The 21,635-nt window shown below is 53.6% G+C and overlaps 1 protein-coding gene across 2 annotated transcripts; it reads left to right on the forward strand.

The window, feature by feature from the left end:
- The first annotated feature begins 1,663 nt into the window (after window positions 1-1,663).
- Rhbg (Rh family B glycoprotein) lies at window positions 1,664-13,915 on the forward strand. Of its 2 annotated transcripts, none has more exons than XM_048454394.3 (10): window positions 1,664-1,904; window positions 7,585-7,771; window positions 8,117-8,267; window positions 8,367-8,514; window positions 9,719-9,885; window positions 10,062-10,199; window positions 10,357-10,490; window positions 10,952-11,073; window positions 12,006-12,079; window positions 12,192-13,915. In XM_048454394.3, the coding sequence occupies exons 1-10, from the start codon at window positions 1,727-1,729 to the stop codon at window positions 12,258-12,260; spliced, it is 1,368 nt and encodes a 455-aa protein (XP_048310351.2). In that variant the 5' UTR covers window positions 1,664-1,726; the 3' UTR covers window positions 12,261-13,915. The 2 variants fall into 2 exon arrangements, with proteins under 2 accessions (XP_048310351.2, XP_087753498.1); XM_087897372.1 differs by lacking the exon at window positions 12,192-13,915 and adding an exon at window positions 11,403-11,468.
- The last annotated feature ends 7,720 nt before the right edge of the window (window positions 13,916-21,635 follow it).

Below are 21,635 nucleotides of genomic sequence, written 5' to 3' on the forward strand. Positions count from 1 at the left end.
TGGTAGGAGCGAGGACCAAGGGAGAGAGCCAGGACTGGGTCTCTCCTGATGCCTGCTGGGTGGTGGGTTGAAGAATCTTCCTAGGTAGCAGACTGGCAGGGGAGTCTTAGGGAAGGCCTTCAGGGTCTCGCTCTATTGGGCTAGAAAGGATGACAACTGGTATCTGTCACACATTGTTAATACACCCAGGTCACACGTCACAAGTCTCATGTGCTGACCATATCCTGGCCCAGCTCTCCTGCCCTTCCAAGGGACTTCTAAAGCCCTCCCCGATTTAGTAACTGAAGCACTAACACCTGCTGGGCAGGGGCCTCCAGCACCCATCCTGTTATATCCCTGTACCAGAGCCTCTGCTTATAGCTCCAGGACTGGGAGCTTGGAAGGTTGACCCCTTCCAGGGCCTGTATAGGCCTGCTGGAACAACCCAAGCAGGAGTCAGGGGATAGAAGGTGACCTGGGGGGGGGTGTCCCTTAGAGACTGAGCCATTATCTAAAGGCTGTTTACCAGATAACCTCTCTGGTTCCCCAAGTGACTCGAAAACAACCTATCTGCTGACTGGGAGTGATGGAAAGTCTCTGAATGGAGACCACATGTTCCAGATGAGAGCCGTGCCACCAGAGCTGACCTCTGACCTTTCATGTACCAGCTGGATCCTTGACAAGAAACTGGACACCTAGAATCCAGTGTTCTCCAGAGTCCACACAAGGGTAGGATGGAGGCTCAAATCCCTGATAGGACAGTAGAGGAACTGGACACCTAGAATCCAGTGTTCTCCAGAGTTCACACAAGGGTCGGATGGAGGACAGTAGAGGAACTGGACACCTAGAATCCAGTGTTCTCCAGAGTCGAGGCTCAACAGTAGAGGAACTGGACAAGGAAGCAGTGGAGGAGCCAAGGGTCAGCAAACCGCCCTTCTGCCACCTCTGCCCATTTCTAAGAAAGGACAAGGCCCCTGTGGACAGCAGGTGTCCGCACTCACAGTGCCAGTGTCTCTGTCTGCTGGAGTGCCTCAGGGACCCAGCACCCAGGGACTAGCAGCCCCCTCCTTTACTCTGTGGCTCTGCAGCCCCTCTTTTTGGAGCCACAATCTCAGCTCAGCACTCAGGGTAGAGGCAGCGGCTTCTGAGAAGGGCCATCAATTTAGCTGCCCAGCCAGGCAAAGAAAGTTCTCAGAAGAGTCTGAATGTTAGCCAGGACCCCAGGGGACAGCTCTGTAGGAAGGGGCCCTGTCCCAGACTTCCATCTCCCAGGGAATTCAGATTGGAGGGGGACAGCAGGGGTGCCCCTGCTGGGACTCATGTGGCTTGTTAGTCCTCCAAGCCCAGAGAGCTGTCTGACCGCCATTCTCCAGATGGGGGAGTCAGATAGCCCTTACTTTTTCAATCTTTCGTCCTAACTTTGGAGGGACCTGGTAGGACCTTTAAGGGATGCCACTTAAATATCTTGGGTGCCACTCTCTAACGCCAGGTTTGAGGAGACCCCTTACTCCTCCCACCACCCTTCTGGCAGCTGGGGCACAGTTGTGGGAAGCTCACACATCACCCAGTAGGACCTTGGGAAACAGGATCTGACCTGCACGGTGAGTCCTTGTCAGCCTCAAGCTGAGGGGTGGGGCTCCCCTAAGAGCAACACGGCCTCCGCGGGGCGGGGCCTCCCTTTTGCAGCTGCAGGAGTCGGTTTGGCAGGCAAAGCAGTGCCGGAGCTTGGGACAGAACAACTGCACCCATGGCCCGCACTCCTCGCCACCGGCGCCTGGTCCTGCCTTTGCTATGCCTGCTCTTCCAGGGCGCCACCGCCCTCCTCTTTGCGGTCTTTGTCCGCTACAACCACGAAACCGACGCTGCCCTGTGGCACTGGGGCAACCACAGTAACGTGGACAACAAGTTTTACTTTCGCTACCCAAGTGAGTGAGGGTGAGGGTGTGGGAAACAGAGACTTTAAGTCCTGGGAAGGGCGCTTGAATGAGCGGGTACTCCTTCCACCGAGGTGACAACCAGGGCTTTAAAATAGCCCCTTTCTCTAGTGTCCGTCTTGTTCCAGGCACTGCTGGGATGGCACGCACTCTGTCTCAGTCTGAGGAAGGGTAAGGCTCAGCGTCACATAGTAAGGGGAGCTGTAGTTTCAATCCCATTGTAAATATTCTCCGTGTTAGTCAATGTCTTGTCTCACCTTTCATTGGAGCTAATTCGACTTTGTCTAGGAGTCCAGCTTGACCACTGGAAAGAGAAGCCTGCTGAGATTGACAGGTAGGGTGCTAGAGAGGATAACAGAGAGAGAGCTGTGAAAAGCTCGACATGTGAGGGTCAGAGAGTGAGACAACACTGGACAGGCTCACAGGTTCAAGGCCTGCATGAGGAGGGTTGGGGGATCCTTGGCAGGTATTGTATCATCCTACAGGCTAAGGTGGCTGTGATGTCCAACAGTGAGAACGGGGTTTGGACACCATAAACTCCTCGACCAATGGCCATTGGCCTCCTAACAAGGTTCCGAATGGGGAGTTAACTCCCAAATGGAGACAGGGCATCTCCCTCAAGCTTGTAACTGAGGTGCTGGGTATCTGGAACCAAACATACCACCCTCTCACTAGGGCCCCAGTCAACCTTATTTAATTCCAGTTCCCCATCCAGGCAACAGGAAGAAGCTGGGTGCAGTGGCTCCTGCCTGTAATCTCAGCACTCAGGTGTAGAGGCAGGAAAATCTGGAGTTCAGGGTTAGCCTTGGCTATACAGTGAGTTTGAGACCAGTCTGGGCTGCACAAAATCCTGTCTCAACAAAACAAAAAGGAACCCCAGGTGGGTCCGTGCATGCTTTTAATTCCAGTACTTGGGAGGTAGAGGCAGGTGGAACTCTGAGTTCAGGGCTAGCCTAGTCTACAGAGTGGCTAGGATGGCTCGGGCTAAACAGAGAAACACTGCCTGGTAAAACAAAACAAAACAAAACAAAACAAGAAATGAAAAAGAAAAATGTCTCAGTTTGAAGGACATTCAGATAAGGTCTGGGGTATGAGAGCCCTTCCCCAATAAAACAATGAGGCTTTTACCACCCACTTTCTGCAACTGAGCTGACAGCAGGCTGTCCCCACCTCACTCTGTCCTGGCCTTAGCTCTGAGGACATAGAGGATTGAGGGAGGTTTGGGACTGTAGCAGGAAACACCAGACCCCTAACCACCCACAGCACTCTCTTCTCCACAGCTCATTCCCAACTGTGTTAGGGAATCAGCAACCAGGCCACGGAAGTTGGTATTCAAACCAAAGCCCTAAAACTGACTGTCCATAGAGGCTGGGAGCTGGGAGGAAATGGGTCAGAGAAGTGAGGTGAGCTTTGGTTCCCTGTCTAAGCTGGCCAGGAACAGCTTCACTTGGGGCCTCCAAACCCACCTGTTTGTTCCAAATCCCTCCACGAGTCCCCTCCTCCCACCGCAGTAGTGCTGGACTCTCCACACCAAAAGGGCAGCAAGAGGATCAAGACAGAGTGAGTGCCTGTCTGCCCTGGTGTCAATTTCTGTGGACTTTGACCCTGTTGTTTGGGGAAAGCTAGGCAGGAGGGAGATGTGAGGTCCCTAAAGCCTGGGCTTTGATGAGCCGAGTCCTGTCCCTGTGTCCAGAGAAAAAGGTCAAGGCCAGAGGGCAGAAGATGAAAGGGTTGTGTGGTGGGTGGCGGCGGGCGTGCTCACTCTCGGAGGCCATCTGTAGATGGCAGATGTCCCCTGCAGACAGGACAGGATGGGCCCTCAGATTCTATGGTCTACCTCTCTAGATCAGATGTGGGCAGAGAACCAGGAAGGTCACTCACCTACCCAAGGTCACATGGTGAATTACCAAAAGAGTGGCACTGGGACTCAGCTCTTGATTCCCTCCCCATCGAGATGTGCCTGCCACACTCACGTCACCTGCCTCACCTTATCTTTTAGGTAGGGGCTAGCAAAGTAGCCCAGGCTAGTCCTAGACTTACCGTCTTCCTGCCTCAGTTTCCCAAGGACTGGGGAATACAGGTGTGAACCGCTGCGCCCTGCCTACAAGCGTCTTATTCTACAAAGCAAGTGGTTCAGAGTAGAAGGGGGAAGGGCAACAGAGCAGCACCTTGAGAGAAGGTTCTGGAAAACCAAGGAGGTCGTCCTCCAGATGGGGGCAGGGCTGGCTCACAGTGGGCACTTGTCTTAGAATCAGAGCCATCTTAGGGGAGATGGAGATTGGGACTCTGACCTGCTCTGGGAGGATTTGGCCTCTTTTCTGGAAGCTGGGGTGGAAGAGGCTCGGAGATGGCAGTTCCCACTCCCCTCCCTCCGCCTCATATCTGCCTCTTATAGAGAAAGCACCTGAGGCTTAGAGAGACCTCAGGTCATGAGGTCAGCTGCACCGGATACTGAAACAGCAGCCCTAACTGTAGCCTTGCCCTAATCTTGCCCTGGGAGGAAGGCCTGGCAGTGGTAGCCCGGATGATTTGGGGTTTTATTTGTTTCCTGTTTGTTTTGTTTTGTTTTGTTTTGTTTTGTGACAGGTGTCAAGTAGCTCAGGCTGGCCTCAAACTCATTATGTAGTCAAGTCTGACCTTGACCTCCTTATCTTCCTGCCTCTACCTCTTGCAGGGCAGAATTACAAGTGTGTGCCACCATGCTGGGATTGAGTTTTCAGTGCAAACAGTAGCATTTAAAACAAGCTCAGAGCAGTTGGGAGAAATTACTGCATGAATGGGCTTTGAAACATGCCACCCAGCCCCCTTGGTTTCTTATTGTCCTTGGACAAGAACAAAAAGAGTTCCTCTTGGATGTTTGAGCAAGGCAAAAGGCAGAGAAGTCTGAAAGATTGTAAGCTCGCCCAAGTGTGGTAGCACACACCTTCAATCCCAGCACTCGGGAGGCAGTGGCAGGCAGATCTCTGTAAGTTTGAGGCCCAGCCTGGTCTACATAGTGAATTCCAGGACAGTCAGAGCTACATAGTAAGACCCTGTCTTGGGGGAAAAAAAAGGCTGGGGGCTCCTGAGTTCTAAGTGTGCCTCTCCTTTCTCTTGTGGGTGTGATCTGGGTCACCCTGAGGAGTGGTGCTTTAGGAGGGTTGCAGGAACGAGCAAGGCATTGCTAGTATCTGTTTCAGCTCACACGTGCAGACAGCTGTAGCTTCTCTCGAGGCTCCTGCTTGCATCCCAAAGTTCAGTAGCAGCATTCAGCGTGCTGTGCCTCTTGAGACCAAACAACACAGAGCACAGGGCTTGAGAACCTGCTTCTTCCTACGAGAAATCCAAGGTCATCCGTAATAAAATTGTACACAAGTTGAATATCTTTATGAAAATCCTTGGAGTCAGAAGTGTTTTGGTTTGGGGAGTGTTTATGTATGCATAATGAAATACCTTGAGGGTGGCACTCAAGCCTAGACAAGCAACCCACAGCCTTCCCACATATACCCTACACAAATAGCCTGAAGGTGATTGCATGCAATGTGTTTAGTAAGCCTGCATCGCAGGTAAAGCGCATTGCATGAGACCCTGGGTGAGTGTGGCATCACCCTAAAGCTTGAAAGCTTTCTGATTCCTGAGCGTTTGGGGTTCCCCGTTTGCACAGTGAGCTTACATGAGGAAAGACAAGCAGGAAAACGAAGTGCAGCATCTGAAGTGAGGATTGTGTGAGAGCGTAGATGCACGACATCAGCAGAGCGCCAGCTCCCACGCGGCAAAGGAAAACGGTCAATCTGAGAGTCTGTGTTCTCACCAGCAGACTGATTCTCCAGTCTGACCCCACCCTGGAGAGCAGGAACTGACTTCTTGGTGGGAACTGTACTCTGGGCCCCATCCACAGATGCTCAGCACATCTATTGCTTGCAAGTGAGAAACAGACATCTTCTCAGCCTTAGAGCAATTTCTCGTGTGGAGTGTGAAAGGAGGGAGGACTTAGGGTGATGTTCCTTGTCCCCAGGTGTTTGCAGAAAGGAAACTCCCACAGGCTTTCTGCTGGTGGGCTTTGTTTCTGCTTGTTCATGTTTGTTTGTTTCTTTGAGACAGTCTTATGTAGCCATGGCTGTCCTGAAACTAACTCATTAGACCAGACTGAACTTGAACTCAGAAAGAAAGATCAGTTGGCCTCTGCCACCCAGGTGCTGGGATAAAGGGTGTGCGCCACCACACCTGGCCTCTCATAATTTTTTGAGAGGGGCTCTTACTCCCTAGGCTGGCCTTGAACTTGGGGCAATCCTCCTTCGATGCCTCTCAAGTGGACATCCACTCGCCTTGTTTGAAGAAGAATCTCATTTCTGTGGCTGTGCTGCTGTTGCAGGCCAGCTGGACTTGAACTTCTAGGTGATTCTCCCCCCTCCCATCTCACTGTGGGCGCGCCGGGATTACAGCTGTACCTACTATACCCAGCCTTTTACGTGGTTCTGGGACCATCAGCCTTGCTTGTGTGGCTAATGCTTTTGCCTGCTATTCGCCTCCCAGCTCCCTCAATGCTGGTTCTATATAGCTAATTACGCAACAACTCATTTGTATAAATCTTATTTTCAGTATTACTCTGTATTATGAAGAAAGCAAAGAGAAAAGGCCTAAGCCTTTCTGTCCAGAAGTCCCACCATATGCTCAACAGTTCAAGAACACTGGTCATGTGTGGTCCCTCCCTGTGAGCCCAGCTCTTGGGCAGCTGAGGCAGGAGGTCCAGAGTCTGAGGTCAGCTAGACTACTCAGCGTGACCCTGTCTCAACAGAGCAAGTCTGATGTGTGACATAAAAAATTCAACATAGAGAAGGAAACAAACAGAAAGTTAGGCCTCACACCTGAGGACTCCGGTATGACACAGGCCCAGGCTCTGTCACTGCAGTGAGCTGTCCGCACACACACCACAGCAGTCTACCCTCTCCCTCCAATTCCTCTGGGGGTGGGCTTAGTCCCTGTTAATAATTCTAAGTCATTTCCTAAGCTATTTTTATTCTATTCTCAAAATAGGGAGGTATAGACTTGGAAAGATGAGAGATGGAAGTTAGACATCAAGAAGGGCTTCCTTGTGACTCGGGAGATGGCTCAGTAGGCAAAGCGTTTGCTGCAGGAGCTTTAGGGCCCGAGTTCAAATCCTCAGCACACAAGTAAGAATCAGGTGAGCAGCACTAAGGTCAGAGAGGCACAGACCCCAGGGCTTGCTGGCCGCCCACTCTGTCGTGTTGGTGAGATCCAGGCTCACTGAAGGATCCTAGCTCAGTGCAAGGCAGAGCACAAGGGAGGGAAACATGAATCTCTATACACACATGCACACATGTGCACACATATACATGAATACATGAGAACATGTACACACTACACACAGGGAGAGAAGGAAAGTGTGTGTGGAGGAGACAGGGCTGCAGCAGCGCAAATGGGTCAGTGGGAAGGAGAGCCAATGCTGTAGCAGGAGGTCTGGCCCCTCCCTGGAGCACGGCTGGCAAGGGTGGCCTCGCCCTGCTGCTCCAGGCTGGACGCGGGGGATTTTACAGGTGTGGTGCTGCTTCAAGGCAGTCCTGACTAGAGGCGCCAGACACTGGCTGGGTCTGTGTGGGTGGTGGGTGTGACTGGAGCGGGCCTCGTGACTCCGCCTCTCCCTCCCTCCTGCCCCTCCCCCGTACACCCGCAGGCTTCCAGGATGTGCACGCCATGGTCTTCGTAGGCTTCGGCTTTCTCATGGTCTTCCTGCAGCGCTATGGCTTCAGCAGCGTGGGTTTTACCTTCCTCGTGGCCGCCTTCACCCTGCAGTGGGCCACGCTGGTCCAAGGCTTCCTTCACTCCTTCCATGGCGGCCACATCCACGTTAGTGTGGAGAGGTGGGCAACAGTAAGCCCATGGCCCCCTCAAAGACCCTGCTCCCCAGAGGGTTCTCATTGTCTGACCTGTGTGACCTACAGTCACACACCCCTCCGTTAGGCCTTTGTCACCCCAGCTCCCAGAGGACTGGCAGCCAGCGAAAAATGGCACCTCCTACTTCCTGCTTCTTCACCCTAGAGTGGGCTTAGCCTCCTCCCTCCTCTCCAAGGGTGGGTGGCACCCCTCTGAGACCCAAGGAGAGGTGCTCTGGTGCTGTCCTTCTTACCGTGCCGCACCATGCCCCTCTGCCTGATGGGGCCTGGAACCGCTTTCCTGTCCTTCCTCCTCTTCCTGTGTAACTGCAGTTTGATCAACGCTGACTTCTGTGCGGGCGCCGTGCTCATCTCTTTCGGAGCTGTTCTGGGCAAGACAGGGCCAGCCCAGCTGCTGCTAATGGCCCTATTGGAGACAGTGCTGTTTAGTGTCAACGAGTTTATACTGCTCAGCCTCCTGGGGGTAAGTCTGTCAGGAGTAGGTGCCACCCAGGTGTTGGTCCAGCCCTGAAAGGAAGAGTGGGTGGGGCAGGGGCTGCCTCACGACCTCTGTCATTCCCAGGTGAGAGACGCTGGAGGGTCCATGACCATTCACACGTTTGGGGCCTACTTCGGGCTGTTCCTCTCACGGGTCCTCTACAGATCCCAGCTGGAGAAGAGCAGGCACCGCCAGAGCTCTGTCTACCATTCTGACCTCTTTGCCATGATTGGTGAGACCTGCTGAGGTGAAGCGGCGCGAGGAAGACTTCTTGGCACTGTCAGACGGCCTTTGAGTCCTTCCTACTTGCTTTTGGAGGGCCCTGAAATCCATGCCTATCATCGCCCCTAACTTACAACTCAATGCTGGGGTACACAGAAGCCCACACCAGGCGCCGGGGCCTTTCAAATCTACCTCAGACCTTCTTGAAACCTTCCTGGGCTCTGCAGCCCACATGTGTGAAGCCAGACCCAGCATGCACCGTTCAGTCCTTTTCCTTCTATGCCCTGCCAGGTCTGATCACCTGTGCTTGAGCTCCCTCCTCAGCATAAGGACTCCTCCCCACAGCCCACAAAGCCCCGCACTGTCAGGCAGGGAGGTAGGAGCCCTGGATCACCCCGGGAACAGTAGGGCCTGTTTTCTCCATCTTCCCTCCTCAGATGGCACACTGCCCTCTCTGCCCTCACAGCTTGCCACCCAGAGCCTGAGTTTCCTGTGGAGTGTTGAAAATGGTCCTCAGGGCCTGCTCTTGCATAAACAAGGCTGGCTTGGTTTTCTCGCCAACTTTAGACTCGCTGTGAGCTGTGGGCCTTGCCCTTAGCAGCCCTTCACATATGAGGTCTTGTGGTTGGGGAAGCGTAGGGAGGGGCCAGGCTTCTGTGCCTTCTCTACCCTGAAGCCTGAGAACTGGGCACAGGATGCTGAAAGGTCCTCGTCTTGAGGCAGTATTAGGATTTTGAGCCAAAGTGAAGGTTACAGACAGACTCCTGCTTCCCCTTCTCTCTCTGAGCTTAGTCTGAAGGCTTAGAGCAGGGCTGGGCGGTGGTGGTGCACATCTTTGACTCCAGGTGGATCTCTGAGTTCAAAGCCAGCCCGGCTACAGTGGGAATTTCAGGACAGTCAGGGCTACACAGAGAAATCCTGTCTCAAAAAAATCAGCGTGTGTGTGTTGGGGATGGAAGCTGGAGTACAGCATGGATACAGTAAAGTGATGTCCTTGCGCAGACCCCTGCTAAACAGTCAGACCTAGTGGCCCATGAGATAAGCATTTATAGGCATCATTCTCTCAACTCTCATCATAGAAAGATGGTTTCTTCCTGACAATTGCAGGAACCAGCGAGGAAACAGGCTGCGTAATAATTTATCTGCAGTGCAGCGCCCCCTGGTGACGAGGGTCACTTACTACTAGATGCTCACTGTGGCTACCCACTGTTTAGGGACCATCTTCCTGTGGATTTTCTGGCCCAGCTTCAACTCTGCGCCCACAGCGCTCGGGGATGGGCAGCATCGGACAGCACTGAACACGTACTACTCGCTCACCGCAAGCACCCTCAGCACGTTTGCCTTGTCAGCGCTTGTCAGTGGGCACGGCCGACTGGACATGGTATGGGGAAGTAGACGGCCAGCCTGGCAAAGGGAAGAGATGTCTAAGATCTCTAAGCAGGGGCACGAGAGCTGGAGAGTCAGTGGCCAGATGACAGAGGGGCTTTAGAAGCAGTGGAAGCCACTGGAATGGGTGATGATCTGAAAAGATACTTTGCCCTTTTTTTGTACCCTTAGGTCCACATCCAAAATGCAGCACTGGCTGGAGGGGTCGTGGTGGGGACCTCAAGCGAAATGATGCTGACCCCCTTTGGGGCTGTGGCAGCTGGCTTCCTGGCTGGGACTGTCTCCACTTTGGGGTACAAGTTCTTTACGGTATGGTTGCTTCTCAGGACCTGGGGAGAAGAAACATTTGAGGGAAGGAGCCTGCACCAGGGACGTGGGATCCCCAACCCTTCTGCTACCTCCCCCACCAGGTTCTGGGTAGGGGTAGGTGGAGTGCCCACGGCTGATTACTCAACTTGTCCTCCAGCCTGTCCTTGAATTCAGATTCAAAATACAAGACACGTGTGGTGTCCACAACCTCCATGGGATGCCAGGGCTGCTGGGGGCCCTCCTGGGAGTCCTGGTGACTTGGCTGGCCACCCACGAGGCTTATGGAGATGGGTGAGTCTACGCTAACCTCCCTTCTCCTCTGAGAACCAAGGGAAAAAAATCCCCATCTGTTCTCATGTACCCATTTGGCCATTCTCCCACCATATGGTGAGAGCTGAGGACCTGCCCAGGCCTGGCCTCCTGGTCAGTGAAGTGGATGGTCACAGAGAAAACAATTTCGAGAGCATTGAGCATTCCTTCAGGGCCAGTAAGAGATAATGAGCCCTGGGATCTACAGTTAACACTGTGAGCTTGGAGTAGGCAGGCAAAAGGGACTTTGGACTGGGTTCTGGAAGCTACGTAGGGTTGGCTAGTTTAGGAAAGAAGGTTGGAAGTGAGGCCTGGCTGAGCAAAGGCCTTGGTGAGACAGTGGGGATCCCTGGACACCCTCTGGCTGCCTGCACCTGAATGCTGCAGTGACCAGCCCTGGCTGCCTGTTCTATGCCCATCATTCCCTACTGGTCTCCTTTCAGCCTGCAGAATGTATTTCCACTCATAGCCGCCGGCCAGCGCAGCGCCACCTCTCAGGCAGTTTATCAGCTCTTTGGGATGTTTGTCACCCTGGTGTCTGCCTCTGTGGGGGGCAGCCTTGGAGGTGAGTGGCTTTCGTGGGCAGGGTGGTGGGTGAAAGGCCCAAGAACAGGCGCCCAGGAGGAATAGCAAGGGATACCGCGCACAGGGCGGTCCTCTCAGAACACCTGCCTGCGCTTGCAAAGATTGTAGCTTCCAGGGGAAAGGAAGGCCCGTGGTTTTGGGGTCTGACTTTCCTGTGCTGCTCCCTTGTGCCACTAGAGGGCAGTCCAACCCCAGTTGCTGGGAAGGGATCAGCAGCTCCTCTAGATAGCAGCAGACAGAAAGGAGGGCTAAGCGCCCCTGGACCAGAGCACAAAGCCTTCCTTAGAAGCTGTCTGTTCACTCGCTTAGGTCAGAGTCCCTCCTGACATCTGGCTTTAAGAACAAAATCCCAGAACTTAGGAGGCAGAGGCAGAGGTAGGTGGATTTCTGAGTTCAAGGCCAGCCTGGTGGGCTACAGAGTGAGTTCCAGGATAGCCAGAGCTACTCAGATAAACCCTGTCGCAAAACAAAACAAAACAAAACAAAACTCAAAAACAATAAAAATGAACAAAATGTGATGGAACATCCCTAACCTCCCATATATACGCTCATCCTGAAAACTTCATTCTCCACAGTCTAGTTTTCCAGGCCACACTTTATGCAGTAACACATCCTCTGGGTCCCTCCCCTGTGGGAGCCACAGAAAGATCAGCAGCTATGCTCCACGATAGAATCACACTAGGACTGCGAACACAAGCAGATTCCTTCACTTCCACCAGCTGGCTTCTTTGTGGGTAATTCGGGGGCGAGCCACCTTGCAGGGCTATACCTTCTCAGAAAGGTGGCACTCAGCAGCCCTTGGCATAGGCTTGGGTCTGCCTTGCCTCAAGCATCAACCTGTGCTCCTAGGTGGTGACCTCCCCCTTGGGTAGGGACTGGGGAACCTTACATATCCTTCCCTGTGGCAACCAGGGCTCCTGCTGAGGCTGCCCTTCCTGGATTCCCCTCCAGACGCCCAATGCTTCGAAGACCAGGTTTACTGGGAGGTGAGACACGGTGCTTACCATGGGGGCTTCTCCCCATATGGCCTCCTCTGCTGCCTGCCTTTACCTCTGGGCTGCCACTTGCCTCTTTCTTTCACCCCTCCCTGCCTTCTAGGTGCCCGGAGAGCAGGAGGCTGAGGTCCAGAGGTCTCTGCGGGCTGAGGAGAGAGACAGCCAGGCCTAACTGCTGCCAGCATGACACTGTCTTCAGAGGAGAGGATGGCTCCTGCCAGGCACGAGAGGACCTTCTCAGCCCTTGCTACTATTTTACAGGGAGGTCTAGATTCAGAAGGGCTTACCACCTCTAGGTGGATCCCCATTAGCTTGCTCCTGTGGTCATAACAGGCCAAAGTCAGCCCTAGGTGACAGCTACCCCATTGACCAGTGACGCCTGAACCGGGCCTGCTCTGGGTGAGAAACTGGATGATAAACAACACCATCACCAAGGACTCTGACACCTTCCATTTGTCTCTTCCCTTTGACTCCTGAGGCCAAGTTCTTGAGGCAATCAAAGATCTTAGTGTTGACAAAGTCTCCTCAGGTCCACAGAACTCCATTCAAGGGACCACATCCTCCTGGATATATGTCTCGGATAGTTCTGTCCTCTCTGTGCCTGTCTTAGCCAGCTAACAGTGACCCCAAATCCTTCCTGGTCCTTCCTTACCTGCTGCTGCCCTGGCCCTCAGCTGGATTCACTTCTGAACAGAGTAGAAAAAGGCCCGAGAAGGGCATCAAAAGGAGTGGCCTTCCACAAAATCTCAGAGCCAGAGGCAACTGATGCCAGTTCACAGTCCTGTCCCGAGTCTGTGGATCAGGATCTCAGGAAGGTGGTGAGACTCTGGGCTGTGGACGAGGAAGGCGCCCTGGAATCCCGGTAGCCTAAACCATTTGACCACAAGAGGGCACTCTAAAACCAGCAGAAGAAGACGCCAGCCCCAGGTCTGGCTTAGGTCCTTGCAACCTAACCTTCCTAGCTGCCACAGCCTTCCCTGAGCTCCACCTCTTCTGCGAGTCAGATGATGTCAGAAATTCCATATCTCACCCCCTCACAGGGACTTCATCCCCCCATCGGGAGGGACTGGGACCCCTCTTCCTTCTCTCACTTGACCTGCTAGTGGGCTTCTGGCAGAAGTTGAGCACCACCACAGACACATCTACCTCCAAACTAAGGTCCTTCAGAGCCAGGAAGCCAAAGGGGAACAGCAGAGTTGCCCAGGGTTCACCTGGGCTCTCTGGGTTCAGGTGGAGATGCTCTCCAGGGAGCATTATTAATTAAGAGGATTACTCTTGTTCCCTCAACCTTCTCCCCTCCATAGAACCCTGCCCATTGCTGGGTGAGATTCCCAGGACTGAAGCAGAAAGCTCTAAGTCACCGTGGAAAAGCAGCTGGGAGAATTGGGACCCAACTCTGGATGGGTGGTGCCCCCTTTGCTGCCCAGGCTTTCCTGCAAACATTTTCAATCTGGTCCTCTCTGCTGGTGGTTTGTTCTAAACTGCAACCAAGCCTTTTCTTCGGGCCTGGAAATAAATGGGCTCTTCTAGCCCTGGGAGAAGTCCTCTCAATCCTGGAGAAGGGATAATGTGAGTCCTTTTTCAGATAGGGCAGTTGCTGCTTCAGCTTCAAGTAAACAAAAGGCCACTAGCCCTAGATGGCCTGACAAAAGATCGCTGAGAAGAGAGACAAGGTGAGGAGGCTCACGGCCCTTGTCACCAGTCACTGCCACAGAATCCCCTGTGCATGATGACACAGACTCCACCACCAGCCCTGGCACTCTGGTTCTATTGTTCCGCGCACTCCATCTGGGGCCTAACTCTTTAAAACTACACTTTTGGTTTTTCTCCGTGTGTGTTTTCTTTTCCCATTTGCCTTCAATGCAGAGGCATGTGGTGGGCCCTGAAGGGTGTCCATTTCGTCCACTGGAGATCCCAGTGAAGGTCTGAAAGCGCAGGAAAGACAGGTCCCTCCAGCCAGGAGCCCCCAGGCCTCCTCATCACTGGTCCTCCTATTCAGAATGGGTCAACAGATGCCAAGGTCAGGGACATGTCATCCCTCAGGACAATAAGAGTTCTGCTTCTCAGGCCCAGTCCCTCTGATCAAGGACAGGGGACACTTGCTTGCTTCTGAACTCTGTCCAGCTCCAGTGCCTGAGTCCTGGGAACAATGTTGGATCCTCACCTCCTGCCTTCTTCTGGAGACTAGACTGAGGAGCAGGCAGGCTGTTGGGGAGGTGAGGCCAGCATAGCCAGAAGCATTGCAGGAAGCCCCTCAGGAGCCCCACTATTCCGGAGTGGCGTACTGTGTGTGCACTACAGCAAGGATCCATGTCCAAGGCCAGGGAGGTTACCTGGCCCGGAGGAACCTGCGACGGGCCTGGAGCATTGGGATTCGCGTCACGGCGCGGGCCGTTCCTTGGAGGAATTAGACACGGCGCGGCATCCGAGGTGCGGCCCGGTTGCCCCGGTCGCACTCCCTCCCCCGACGACTTTGTCTGGCGCGCTGCGCCCACAGCCCGGCGCCCCGTGCGCAGCCAACAAAGCGGGCTTCTGTCGTCCCTGGGCCGTATGCAAATGCTCCAGGCGGCCAGCCTGAAAGGGGCGGCCGGGCAGGGGGCGGCCGTGCTCCGGGAATAGAACACCATTGTCTGTGCCGTTCACGGCAAGAGGACCTGCACCAGCTTCGGGAGGGAGTTTCGGCTTTGGGGTCAGATAGAGTGGGTGCGCAGTGGCCCCCACCCCTCACGCAAGCCTCTGCAGGCAACCTATACCTTTGACACCGTGGCTGGGATTCAAACCAGTAGCCATCGCTGTTCAGTGCTCGCCCTCCTACCTTTTCTCACTTCACATTGGTTCAGGGTAGTCTGATAGATGCTACTGGGGGCCAATTCTCTTCCAGAGCACAGAGCAAAGTACTCAAGGTGTCCCCCCAAGAAGAGCAAAATACAGGGCAATGTGCCTTGTTGGGTCTTCTGTGACGAGTGAGCAGTAGGCCGCTTTTAGCAAAATCGAGGCTAAATTTCTCCAGTGATACTGCTGGAGGTGGGAGAGGGGAGCCACAAAATCAGTGGTTCAGCCAAGAGGGATGGCCTCAAAGAGCAGCACAGACTCAAGAGTCCTGATGCAGGACTAGAGTCTGCCTTTTTAAAGCTCTAGGTGAGTCACTTGAGTAAGGGCTCTTTAGAGAGTCTTAGTCCCGGCAGCATTGGTCCCTCAGGACTTGAGAATAGAGTTTCAGGAAGAATCAATCAAAATAACCCCAAAGTGAAAAGTGAGCGTACTGGGATTCATTCCAGCACTCAGAGGACAGACAGGTGCGTCTTCGTGAGTTCTGGGCCAGCCTGACCTGATCTACATTGTTCCAGGACAACCAGGGCTATGTAGAGAGACCCTGTCTCCAAAAAATGAAAGCCAGGTGAGCCAGGTGTGGTGGCCTGTACCTGTAACCTCAGTACTTGAGAAGTTGAGGCTAGGCAGGAAATTCAAGGCCGCTCTGGACCGATTTCTGCTGCAGTGAGTAGACAAGCTGCAGAGGCTGGGGGAGCTGGAGAGGCAGCTCTCCCAGGAAGGCTTGAGTGGGGCTGAGGCTGGTTCTTCCTGCTTCTCCTGTTTCCAGGATAGCATTTGAGACCCCAGAGACCGGGGAGTTGGCCAGGGGATCAGCGGTAGGAGCTGTAGCATTTCCTGGTGCCAAGAAAGCAGACAGAATTCTCCACTCTTGCTTAGTTCCTTGGAAACCAGTTCTCTGCCCAGATCTCTGACCCTCATGAAGGCTGCTCTGGGGTCCTCAGCAGCTGCCTCTGGAAGAGGCTCAAAAGCACCAAAGCACAGAGCATGCTGCCCCCCCCCCACGCACACCCAGGGCCCTATCCCCACAGGGTGCTTACAGATGCACAGCCCCAGGGCCAGGGCTCTCTGGGCCTGCTTTTAGTTCCTGGGCAGGGCCCGTGAGGCTGAGGGAAGCAGGCTGTTGCGCAGGTGTCCTCTGGACCCCGAAGCTTTGCTTTCCCACCCTGCTCTTGGCAGCAGAGTCCTCAGCAGAAGCCCTCCCAACCCCGCCCCAGCACCCCTCCTTCCCTGTTCAGCACCATCCATCTCCGTCTCCCTAGAGCAGGGAATGTGCTCAGGACACTGTGGGACTTGTTCCCAATCCCCTTCTAGCTCATTTCACCCAGGCTTTACAAACTGGCCTCCATCCCATGCTTGCTGTCTGAGTTTCGGTTCTAAGGGAGCAGACTGAGGCCCCTCCTCTCCACAATTCCTCATGCTTCACTTTGCCCCAGCACACCCCCCCACACAGGAGGCTGTACCATGGAGGGTCAAGGAGTGGGGGCAGGGTCCCCTGGACCCCAGTTCTACTACTCAGACACCAAGCACTATGGTGATGTCTGCCTATGTCAGGCCCAGGTTATAAGCCATTCATCCCTTCTCTTGGCCTTTCTGTTCACACCAATCCAATAACTGGGCTTCTTGTTGGCAGTGCTAACAGGACCACTAATCATGGGCCTCACTGATGCTGAATCAGATCACGGCTAGTGTATCACCTGCACTTCGGCATGGCGCTGAGCCCTGTGTCACCAGCTGCTCTCTTCCCGGCTGCCCAAGGCTTCAGGCCTTGCTAGTTTCAGGTTGGAGGTACAGAAGGCATTCAATGAACTTTCCTTAGAAATGGAGGGGACAAGCTGTACTTCCAGAAGCCCCTAGAAACTGGGTCCAGGAAGGCTAGCATGTGGATGCACGATGGTCTCATGCCAGGGTCTTTCTTCCTTTCCATAACCAGGGGGGGTCAGGACGCTGGTTAGGGGGAGTTTGGGTGTGTACCCTAATGTACCCCACTTTTTTTGGCAGCTATCTGTCTCTGTGCCGTCTAGTCTGGAGTCTTTGCTTGCTGACACTTCCCTGGGTGACACATGTTTGATTTTCAACCACAGGCTTTCTCAGTAGGACGGTGAGACAGACCTGTAGCAGGACTTGGTGACACACCTCTGTATAGTACCTGACAGACACCAAGCCCCCACCACGTGGCCAGAGAGGTGTAGGAGGGAGGCTCAGAAATGTACTGTGGTCTTCTCTTCTAAGAGCCGGCCATCTTTGATTCTAAAATGGCTTGAGCTGCCGCTCTGTGTCCTGCAAGGCAGTGGCCATGACTCATGGCAAACAGATCAAGGCTCTTCCTGAGGAGACTTTCCATCGCCACCAGCCTCCAGCTCTCTGGAAAAGGGTAGAGCCCCCAGGCTCAGTTTGCCTTGACTAGTGAGGCAGAGAGACTGTGTGCCCTCAGCTGGGAGCAGGCCTGACAGACAGGCAGGGCTGAACCCTTGGGGTCTTTTGGAGGAGTAAGGAGCACCTGCTCCTAGGGGGTCCCCATCTGTGCTTCCCTGAGGGATCTCCTGGCCTTTGCGGCCCCCTGCTCCCCACTTGTGCCCCGAGGAGGTGCAGGACATTGCTGGTCCCAACTCTTCTATCCACGGAACATGACGAGAGCCTCTTTTTTTCCTGCAGCTTTGAAGGGAGCGTCCACCAAGAGTTTCAGTCACCCCCAACCCCAGGAAAAAGAAAAGGAGAGAAGTCTTGAAAATAAACCCTGCAACAATCTTCAAGGAGAGACCTGTTGGAAGGCCTTTAATCCCTTAATCCCTCTCAGATGGGCCTCGAGACGCTAATGGTGCCCCTAATTATTCCCTCCTATTTTCCCATAGCTGTGAGGACTTCTGAGTGAGGAGTGAGGAATGAATGGTACGCCCACACCAAGCCAGCTCTGAGTGATTGGAGAGGTGGGGGAAGGGCCAGGAATGCCCAGCTGGGGTGTCAGACTTCCCATGGCTGACACCCGGCTCTAAGGCACAGTGGCATTTAGGACAATGAGGCAGTTGGGGTCTGTCCTAGAGAGCCAGGTGTGGGACTGGGGTCCTTCAATGTGAATGGCCCATTATTCTGCCAGAGCATAGTTGCTGAGGGTCTTTTTGTGACCTCCCTCCCTATAATCACCCTGGGAGGGAGGTGACACGGTGAGGAGAGCCTCTAAAGCCTCCTTAGAGAACAGTTGGCCATTCAGGCCTTTGACCCTTCTTGTCTCCAGTAGTCTAGGATCCAGTGATCTCCGTAGTGGGGGGTGAAGGGCCCCAGACATAGCCAAGATCTGGGCCCAGGCTCCTCCCCTTCAGTGTAGCCTTCTTTGGAAGATAGGCCACATTCCCAGCTACCACCATATCTCGGGCACCCAGGGGTCTTGTCTGACCTCTTTAGACATATTTCCTTTGGGGTCAGCCCTACCTAAGAGCAGCCACTGACCCTTGACTCTGGCCTTGCTCTGTCTTCATGCAACACTCTCCTACAAACTCCATACAGAAAACACAGCAGTTAGGAGATTTGAGCTAGATCATATACTCAAAGGCAGATGGAAGACTGTGTGCCCTGGAGTCTTCGAACACCAGGCAAGGCATTTGCACTGCCTTGGTCCCGCCCCTCCACCCCAAATGCTCCTTTCCCAGATGACTGAAGCTCCCTTCCTGTGATCATTTGGACTTTGCTCTAATTGCACCTCCATGAAAGGAGACAGAACTTGGGATGTGCTTGGGAGCAGCAGAGGGAGGAGGAAGACAAAGGCAGCCAGGCTTGCAGATCTTGACACTAGACAGTGGATCAGTGGTTACATGGAAGTTTCCCAAACTGCTCCGTTTTCCTTGTGTCTCGCCAAAATTTTTCTCAAGACAAAAGTTGGCTAAACCTCAACTCTCCTTATGTACCTGACTTTAAGCTGCAACTCGGAGCCAGCGCTCTCTGCCCTCCCCTTCTCTGCAGGGTTTACACCAAGGTTCGCTGTCTGCCATTATGATTCTTGTCGGTCTTCCTCAGAGGTCAGAGGTCATAGGTCCCAGTGGCACAATTTTGTACAAGCCACTAGCCCCAACCAGCCACTCCAGGGGGTTAGGGCAAGCCTAGATGACTTACTGACTTAAGGCTCTTGCAGAACTGCCTTGGAGCAAGGAAGGCTCCTTCACATTCTTGGCCTGTGGGCTCCATAATCACCTGAGACCATTGCTGGTCCTTCCCTGTGTTCCTGCCGAGGCTTAAGCCTCCAGTGTCTCGTTCTGCACCGCTTCTCACTTTGCCAGGCATCCACAGCAAGTGTGTCCTATCGGGGCTGGGTGCGAGGGCTGTTGCTCCAAGGCCTCTTTATTCCCAGCAAGAGTAACAGTGAGGAGGTGAGGAGCCCCTGCCAAGCAGCCCCCTTTGCAGGGCTACTCTTGTTTCATAACAATCGTGAGAGCCACCATTGTGAATCCTCACTTCACACCCTGTGCCGGACCACGCTCTTCACAGATATTAGCTTAGTTTGTTTTCCAGGAGCTCTGAGAAATATCTACTGTTTCTGCTCCCATTGTTCTGACAGGAAAGGTAAAGCAGCCTCTGGTGATTGTTTTCTTCAGCTCAGTTGTACAGAGGAAGGGAAGGGTGTAGGGTGTCTTGCATAGGTCACTTGAGGTTCAGAGGGGGCAGTGGCACAGCAGCTTCCTCTGCTTACTTCCCAGGTCCCCAGGCAGGGACCTCTCTAGCGGCTGCAGAGAATGACCATCATTACTGGCCCCATAGCTTGTTGATCCTTTGGGATCCTGAAGACTCATGGGAGAATGGGGGAAGGCCATAGGATGATGACCTCCTCTAGGAGGAGGTAGGTGCATGGTGACGAAGGGGTGGTGGGGAGAGAAGGACTAGAAACACACTGGTTCCTCCCACTCCAAGCCAGAACAATAAGGTGGAGTCTTCCTTCTTCCTTCCTCCCCTCTCCTCCTCTTCCTTCTTTTTGTAGAAGAATAAGTGTAAATTTATTAAGGTGAAGTGAAAGAGAGCTGAGTGTGGGAGGGGCTGCTAGAGAAGAGGACCTTACTGGACCTTACTGGTTCCTTTCAAATCCAGGGACCTCTGATGTCCTGACCGTCACAGTTGAACACTACCTGTCCCCTTTTAATGTATTTTAATTTTTATTTACTTTATATTTATATTTATTTATTTTATTCCAGTTGGCCTGGAACTTACTATGTAGACCAGGCTGGCCTCGAACTCACAGAGCTCTGCCTGTCTCTGCTTCCCGAGTGCTGGGATTAAAGGTGTGCACCCGATCCCAGACCACCTTCTCTAATCTTAGACAAAAATCAACATATTTTAAGTTAAACTGGGCTTGGAGGGTAGCTCACTGGTAGAAGAGTGGACTGGCACGGGCAAGACATTCCATCCCCAGTACAAGAAAAAAATTATTTTTGAATAAGCACTCATTTCACACGGGACAGAAGAGCCCTATTTACCTGCTTCTCATTGGGCTCCCAGAACGCCTGCTCTCAGGCCCCTTAGTTATAAAAGGAAACAATCGCCCTGTGACCAGAGCGTCCATTTATGCCCTGAATGTGTGGGGAGCAGCCGCTCTTGCTCAACTCTCAGGGGAAGCCAGCAGGCAGAGAGAAGACTCCAGAGGAGTCGCAGGAGTGGAGGTCACAGGATTGTTAGTGGGGAGAGGGCACAGTGTGTGCAGAGGCTTAGAGATGGGACACTGCCATGTTTCCAGGACTGTAGCGTCCTTTAGTATGCAGGCAAAGAGAAAGCTTGCAGACTGGCTGAACTAGACCCCAAGGTCTGCAGTGCGCTCTCTCAGCACCTAGAGAGAGTTTGACTATCTGTTTCTCCCTAGGAAGATGGAGGGATCTGAAAAGGGCCAGCCCTGGTCAGAAAGACCCCTGAGATCGCTAGCCGGCTGGCCTGGGTTTGGGCAGGGACTTCCCGAACTTGACTGTGTGACTGGGAGAGTTAGATAAGTTGAGGCTCACTGCATCCTGACACTGACCATGTGCCCAGTTAGTGCTGCAGTTATAACCGCCTGCCCCATCTCTCTGCCTACTAGGTAAGGATCAGGCACCCTCCTTGTACAGGCTGGGCTCCCTTTAGGCTACTCCTTCCACCTAGGTTTTCCGGGTGGGCACAGGTAGGAGCAGAGCACATGACTGTGATCTTGAACTGCTTCAAGAGAGGAAAAGACGCTCCTGCCTGGCCCCTCATTTCTGCCCCTTCTCACTCACCCCCACTCATTACAGATCCACAGCCAGGCCCCAGTTCACACCACCAAGCAATTAGATCGCTAGCACAGCCCCCACCCACCTGCTCCAGCCCCAGCACTTTGTTTCAGCTCTAATCCCTTAATCTCCCTCCATTGCAGGCTGGCTCTGGGGTTTTTGCCCTGCAGAGCCTCTTCCCTCCCTTTCTTCCCCCAATTAGGGGCCCCTTTGTTCCACAGAGAGCCCCTTTCTAGCCTAAGGCCTCCTGCCTAGGAGAAGTAAGACTCTGTGCTGTCTCGGGTCTTGAAGTGGCTTCCCATAGCCATTTTACTCCGCCTAGAAGTCTTTCCATAGGGAAAGCTGTCATCCTCTGACCAGAACTTGTCTGGGGATGGTCTAGGGACAAAGGCTAGGGTGTCTAGGATTGGCTCCTCCCGCCCCTTTGTCTCTTCTTGTTCCAGTTTCTCTGAGTTCTCTGGAACTGTCTTCCTTGGCCCCTTCATAATGACTTCTGTTTCCTT

Source organism: Myodes glareolus, chromosome 17 (genome assembly GCF_982192425.1).
Source record: "Myodes glareolus chromosome 17, mMyoGla1.1, whole genome shotgun sequence".
Classification (NCBI taxonomy): Eukaryota; Metazoa; Chordata; class Mammalia; order Rodentia; family Cricetidae; genus Myodes; species Myodes glareolus.

Excerpts from the sequence above, each read along its gene's own strand:
- Rhbg (XM_048454394.3), top strand. The coding sequence starts at position 1,727 with ATGGCCCGCACTCCTCGCCACCGGCGCCTGGTCCTGCCTTTGCTATGC. Across the intron at positions 10,200-10,356 it reads TGGGGTACAAGTTCTTTACG|CCTGTCCTTGAATTCAGATT; the intron begins GTATGGTTGCTT and ends CTTGTCCTCCAG. Across the intron at positions 10,491-10,951 it reads CACGAGGCTTATGGAGATGG|CCTGCAGAATGTATTTCCAC; the intron begins GTGAGTCTACGC and ends GTCTCCTTTCAG.